This window comes from Gossypium hirsutum, unplaced genomic scaffold (genome assembly GCF_007990345.1).
Source record: "Gossypium hirsutum isolate 1008001.06 unplaced genomic scaffold, Gossypium_hirsutum_v2.1 scaffold_1374, whole genome shotgun sequence".
NCBI classification, from domain to species: Eukaryota; Viridiplantae; Streptophyta; class Magnoliopsida; order Malvales; family Malvaceae; genus Gossypium; species Gossypium hirsutum.
Window position 1 is genome coordinate 1 of NW_024403583.1, and position 7,369 is coordinate 7,369.

Below are 7,369 nucleotides of genomic sequence, written 5' to 3' on the forward strand. Positions count from 1 at the left end.
CACACATAGCAACCAAAATAGCACCATTTCAATACATCTTTAAGCAACCACAAACATGCCAAATCATACTCATATCATGACATCTATTCATAACCATTCAACCACTCAATTCCGTATTCAAAACATACCAAAACAATGTACCATAATCATCAATTTGCATAACTTTGAAATGTACTTTCAATAATTTTCTATCATCTAAATAATGCCTCCCAAATATATCAATTCATCATATACAAAATATACCATAATATACCATTCCTCAAGCATTAATACACAAACTTACATCTATCCAAAATAGCCAACTCATAACCATACCAAAACAAGCCTACATATAAAGTATTATATACATCACATATATATATCTTACCAAACACAATTCAAGCCAACTTAAATGGCCATACACATCAACATTCACAAGTCAAATCTAATGGATATAATCACAACTCAAAACATATCAAATTAACACTAGCCTATACATGCCATATACCATATATACAAAGCTTCCAAAAATACCAACGAGATGATCGATAGTGTGAAGACTTTTTCTGACGATCCCAGAGTTCGAGCTAGCTTTGATGATCTATAAAAACATGGAAAGAACACACAAAGTAAGCTTTAAAAGCTTAGTAAGCCATACACAAATAAATCATTTTATGAATCAATATCATTACCATCAATTAAGCAAAATATGAATAAGCACAATTAAAAACACATTCAAGATCACAAACCTTTCTATTAATCAATTTATACATCTCAAACATACCAATTCATCAATTATCTTCTCTTCTCAAAGCTCATATGAATTTCGTACATACTTGAATCACTTAGCTCATTCACATATTATTTCTCAACTTAACTTTGCCCGTTGAACCGTTCGGAATCATTAAGGATATTCGAAAATCACATAAGCTCGTACAATGCCATATCCCAAATATGGTCTTACATGTTAACACATATCAATGCCACTGTCCTAGACAGGGTCTTACATGAAATCGATTAACGATGCCAATGTCTCAGACATGGTATTACACGTAATCTCAATACAATGCCAATGTCCCAAACATGGTCTTACATGTAATCACATCTCGATAGCCTAATGTCATAACATTCATATCCTATACTATTCTTAGGATTCGTACGGGACTTTCAGATATCGTAACTTCGTCAATTCATACTCGTACTTGCTCGTTTGACATTCGTAGCAATTCAATGATAATAAAACATATATAATTCAATTCAAATACATTTATTTGCATATGAACTTACCTCGTAATCGGAATAGACGAATTGGATCGATTACTCGATAACTTTTGATTTTCCCCGATCCAAATCCGATTTCTTTCTTTCAGAATCTATATAAATTCAAAATTAACTCTTTTATTCCTCAATTCATTCAATTTCATCCAAAGCATACAATTTAGGGATTTTACACACTAACCCCTATACTTTCACATTTTCTCAATTTAGTCTCTATTTCACAGAATCACAAATTACACAATTTCTTTCTAATTTCATGCAAGCCAAATTTCATATAGCTTCATATCAATCCATATTTTCATTTATTTCACACATTTAACCACACATTTTACACTTTTCACAAATTAGTCCTTTTTATGCAATTTCACTAAAAATTACTTTACAAAAGATGACAATCTATCAACAAATACTCATTTTCCATCATCAAACATTCAAGAACTCAAGCATTCATCAATGGAAATTTACAAAATCACCAAAAAATTCAGAAATTAGGGTACGGGCTCGCTAGTACTCAAAGCAACGATCACAAAAACATAAAAATCATCAAAAACCGAGCAAAATACATACCTCAATTAAGCTTATTAATGGCCGAACCCTAGAAACATGAAAAATGGCTTCTTCCTGCTTTAATTTCGAATAAGTATGATGAAAGATGAAACAAAATTTGATTTTGTTTTAATTATAATAACTTAATAATCAAATTACCTTTTATCCATTAATTAAAACCACCAAAATTCATGATATAATGCCCATTAATGTCCATTAACATTATCAATGGGTTAATAACATCATAAGGACTTCATAAATAACAAACCATAGCAAATAAACACTTTTAAATTATAGCATGCCACTTTTGTATTTTACGCGATTAAGTCATTTTTCTCAAATTGAGCTATTAAACGATAAAATTAGCTCACGAAATTTTTCACACATACATATTCACATGCTGTAAACACATTTAATAATTTTAAAATAATTTTACGACATCATATTTGTGATTCCAAAACCACTGTTCTGATTTAGCTAAAACAGGGCTATTACAATAAATTAAAAACAAAATTAAACAAATTCACATTTAACATTAAATCACGAAATTTCAAACTTAATAATATTAAAAATTGAATTTCATCAAATTAACCTCAAAATCTGAATTAAACATTAAAAATTAATATTGATACCTTTAGTACTACAACAAAAGAAATTTATAAAGACATTTTCTTTTTAGCTTTAACAACGTTTATAATCAACACCAAAAGTTTAATAGCACAGACTTGAAGTGCCGCAAAAAACGATGCAAATTTCGGCTTTTTTACTCTGATAATATAAAAAACTAATTAAATACCAAAATTATATCCCCATGACATTATTTACCAAAATGAGGTGAAATGAACGGTGCCGAGGGGTGGAGGGACAAGGGGTGGCAATACCACCCATTTTTTTCTACTCAATCATACCTCCATTATTAGCCTATGATATGTTTAAAAATAATAATTTTTAATGATGGAGGGACATTATACGACGGTATCGGTATATAAAACAAAATACGAGACAAAATATGGAAGAAATACGGGTAAAAATGGGTGGAGGATGCTAAACTGACGGCACCTCTTGTCCTTCCATTCTTCAGCACTGTTCATTTCACCCCATTTTGATAAATAATGCCATGGGGATACCATTTTGATATTTAATTAGTTTTTTGGTATTATTAGGGTAAAAAAGCCGCAAATATCTTAGTTGACAAATATCACTATGTTTTTATTTCAAAAAAAGACCATTCAAGAAACACATGGGTATTATCCAAGAACGGGTTTAATTCATTTATATTTGCTATAGACAACTATAGTCTTCAAAATTCTTCTATCATGTACATATGTGCATTCAAATTTAACAAAAGTTAAGCTTGGGTACTACTTTGGTTAACTATAACAAAATATAAGCACTTAATTGGAGAAAAAGAAAAAACCCAGGTACCATGCTGAACTTTCAATTCAAACTCAGTTTTCATTTGGTAGATTAACCCTTTATTTTTACTTAATATTGAAACAAATAAGTGGGTTAGAGGGTGAAGACTGTTCACTTGGGTAGAGAGTAGTACAATGATGTTTGGATGTTGGTGAAGAGCCATAAGAAGGTCAATTGGAAGTGTGGTTTGGACAAGTGTGTACACAGTCTTGACGATGGTTGACATAATGATATTTAAGAAGTTCCTACAACTCTTACGAGGCAAAGTGTTTATTGAAAATTGAGAGTTTGCCACGCATATGCTTGAGAGTTCATGTGTAGGATACAAAAGAGATGGGTTGTCCCTTGATGAGATGTTGGTGCGTTGCAAGATATATATAGTGAGAGAGGTTCTCCCAATGAGATGTAACTATATAACAATATTTGATACACATCATCTTAAAAGTTTAAAAGTAAATCCACTAATATTCATTTAAGATAATGCACTATTATTTAGTTCACTAACAGCGCATAAAATTATATGAGTTATCCTTTAATATACAGATGGTGGAATTTTTTTAACTCTACAAGTGAATAAAAGATCTCTATGTGTCTCATATATATTTTTATTCTTTAAAATATCAATTAAGGCCATTTGTCGTGCAACATCCCAAATTTTTTATTGGACATGTGGTGTAATGTCGGTATTGAATAAGTTAATTTACATGAAAATTTGGTAAATAAGTTAAAAAAAAGGAATATTTTGAAAATAAAATGATTTAGATATGTGAATTTCTAAAAAGAATTTTAGAAGTGAAAACACGAGGAAAGGGCCAAATAAAAAATTTTAAAAAGTTTGAGAGTTAAATTGTAATTTTGACAAAATAAAAAAGTGAGTTGCTAGTTATAGATTGACATAAATATAAGTTGGAATACATATTTGCATGATGAAAATCATTTTTGGAATAATTGAAAAGTAAAAGGATTAAATTGTAAATTTCTAAATTTTACTGAGAAAATAGTAGAAGCACAATTTTTATCATATTAATGTTTTTATTATGAGCTTCAACAGAAAGATTTTCAATTTAGTATGCCCCGACCATTTATTTCTTTATGTTTTTTTTTACTTTATTCAAATTGGATTGTTGTCAAAGACAAACAAAGCAGCAACAACAATTTTAAAATTACAGCAAAGAAAATTAAAACACGTTTCATCTCTAATAAACCTGTTAATACAACAAACAAAATCTCACCACCAAGCTTTATACATTTTCACCCTATTACAACCTGCAATCACCAAGGAAAATGCCATTTCGTTACTTTTCTTTTCTGCCAATGAGAATACAATAGTTCCAACCTTTGACATATCATTTTCAATACCTGCAAAAATTGCTTGAAGAGACCAAAGTCTCATTACCTTGTTAGCACGCCAAGAAAACACCACCAATGAACCAAGTTCAATAAATAAAGAATCATCAATCTTCCATTTCATAGCTAAAAATACTTCCAGAGCAACCTTCACAGCACCAATTTCAGCCACCTCGGCATCATATGTTGCTATTGAACCAAAAAACAATGCTCTTGCTACACCCTCATTATCTCTCAAAACACCTCCACATCCTACTCTATCTTCTTTTGCAATCCTACACATATTAAACTTTAACCAACCATGTGGAAGGGGCGCCAAAATGAAACAGCAGGGTTGGATTTAAAAGAATCAACCCTGCACCTTTGTGGAAAAATCCACCAAAAATTCTCCTGCAACCTAACTTCATCATAAACTGCTCTAATCCACAACAGCGCCCTCATCTTTAATTGAAAAATCAAAAATTCCATATATACTCTCCTTCTTTCAAAAACCAACCCATTTCTTGCTAACCAAACTTTCCAACAAGCTGCTGAAATTGATATTAGCCAAAAACTTTTCCTCATTTCGGCCATTTTCACGTTGATGGATAAAGCGAAAAAGTCCTCAAAACCTTCAACCTGCTTCCAAACCACTTCCCACCAATTGAAAATTTTAATCCAAAAGCCTTCAATAAATTTGCATTGAAAGAACAAGTGGGATGTGCTCTCCGCTCTCTTCGCACCTTGAACAGCTTATCGATATATTTTGGAGATTCACCCCTCTTTTAACTAGGAATTCCTTAGAAGGAATTCTGTCGATAGGGAGCATCTAAAGGAAACTTCGTACTCTAGGTGGTACCTTAAGTTTCTATAATTTATCGCAAGCAAAATTAATATTCGCCCCACCATCTAATATCAATAATTCAGAGCATTTTTAATAGAAAACTCCCTGTATCTATCATTAGCCCGACACAACTTATCCTCTATATCTGAAACCAACACTGTGCCACTCACCCTCTCCGCCAATTCTCTGCACATCTCTTCCTCCCTACCCAACAACGATCTAGTAAAGAATTCATTGCAATTATCTCTACAATACCTAGAAAATCTCAAACATTAGCTATCGAACTTTCCTTTTGCCTAGCAAGATGAAATAACCTTGGAAACTCTTGCTTTAATGGTCGATTACCACACCAAATGTCCAGCCAAAACAATGTCGTCCTACCATTCCCATTCGTTAATAGAACCAGTCCATCCCCACCCATTTAGACACTACATCGTCTTTAGAGTTTTCAACAATACCTCTTCACACTGCTGACATATCTTTTTGATGTGTTGACTTAAAACGCCACATTTGCACATTCAACCCGTATTTTTCTAAAATAACCTTTCGCCATAATGCTTCTTTTTCAATCGCAAATTTCTAGCTCCATTTAGCCAATAAAGCTTTGTTTTTTATTCCTAAATTTACCACTTTCGCTCTGTCCTTCACCTTAGGCTTACAAAAAGTATTCTAACTAATCTTAGCCATTTTCTTTTTCCCTTCCATATTCCCCCAAAGAAAATTCCTTCTAATCTTGTCGATCTTTTTATAACTGTCACAGGATCTTGAAACAAAGACATAAAGTAAATCAACAAAGAAGAAAAAACAACATTGATAAGTACAACTTTTCCAGCCCAAGATAGCGTACGACACTTCCAACCTGATAACCTCTTTCTTACTCTATCAACAATCAGCTCCCATGTGGCAATTCTCTTCGGGTTCACTCCTAACGGAATTCCTAAGTAATTGAAAAGCAAAGAACCAATCTTACATTTGCAAATAGCTGCCATTCTAAATAATGTTTCTTCTTTCACACCGAAACCCACTAAGCAAGATTTTTTGAAATTAATACTAACACCCGAAAAGAGCTCAAAACACCTTAGAATGTACTTCGCATTGCTTACCTCTTTTTCATTAGCTCTCAAGAATAGAATTGTGTCATTTGCGAATTGTAGATGAGAAAAAATTAGGCAAGAATAACATCTTTAAAGTCTTCGATTAAACCCAACTCCACAGCTTTATCCAACGCCAAATGAAGGACTTCCGTCACTAAAATGAATAAGAATGGAGATAGTGGATCTCCCTATCGAAGGTCTTTTACAAAATCTGAATTCATTAGACGTCGATCTATTAATGATAACTGTTGCTCGCGTCGTAGATATGTATTCCATCATCCAACCTCTTTATTTTTCACCAAACCCCATCCTGAATAACACCAACTCTAGAAAATCCCACCGAGCGTAGTCATAAGCTTTAGAAAAATCTAATTTAAAAATCAGATTACCACTACATCCACCTTTTTTCTTGACTGAATGAATTTATTCATATGCTATTAACACTCTATCAAAAATCTGTCTACCTTTGATAAAGGTACATTGTGTGTCGCTTACCATATCTCCGACCATCTCCCTTAACCTTTGAGACAACACTTTTGACACTATCTTGTACAAAGAACTCACCAAACAAATTGGCCTAAAATCTACTATTTCATTAGAATTTTCCACCTTTGGAATAAGTGTGATAAATGATGAGTTGATGCTTTCTCAAGCTTTCCGGATATGAAAAAATCAAACATCAATCTAAACAAATCGTTCTTCACAATCTCCCAACATTTTCTAAAAAAACACAAATTAAAACCATCCAGACCAGGCGCTTTAGATTCATTACAACTCCAAACTGCCTCTTTGCTTTCTTCCATCGAGAACGGTTCCTCCAATTTCATCGACCTTTCCTTGTTAAGCTTTCTAAATTTCAAATCTAATTCCATTTTCCATCTTCTTG

The 7,369-nt window shown here is 32.4% G+C and overlaps 1 protein-coding gene across 2 annotated transcripts; it reads right to left on the reverse strand.

The window, feature by feature from the left end:
* Positions 1 to 4,300: 4,300 nt before the first annotated feature.
* LOC121227686 (uncharacterized) lies at positions 4,301 to 5,270 on the reverse strand. 2 transcript variants are annotated; one of them, XM_041110607.1, is made up of 2 exons: positions 4,616 to 5,270; positions 4,301 to 4,485 (listed from the first exon to the last, which is right to left on the reverse strand). In XM_041110607.1, the coding sequence occupies exons 1-2, from the start codon at positions 4,847 to 4,849 to the stop codon at positions 4,471 to 4,473; spliced, it is 249 nt and encodes an 82-aa protein (XP_040966541.1). In that variant the 5' UTR covers positions 4,850 to 5,270; the 3' UTR covers positions 4,301 to 4,470. The 2 variants fall into 2 exon arrangements, with proteins under 2 accessions (XP_040966541.1, XP_040966540.1); XM_041110606.1 differs by having other exon boundaries at positions 4,579 to 5,270.
* Positions 5,271 to 7,369: the final 2,099 nt, after the last annotated feature.

Coding starts and splice junctions, on each gene's coding strand:
- LOC121227686 (XM_041110606.1), bottom strand. CDS start 4,849: ATGTGTAGGATTGCAAAAGAAGATAGAGTAGGATGTGGAGGTGTTTTG. Junction 4,486..4,578: donor TCTTCAAGCAATTTTTGCAG/GTATTGAAAATG, acceptor TGGTGATTGCAG/GTTGTAATAGGGTGAAAATG.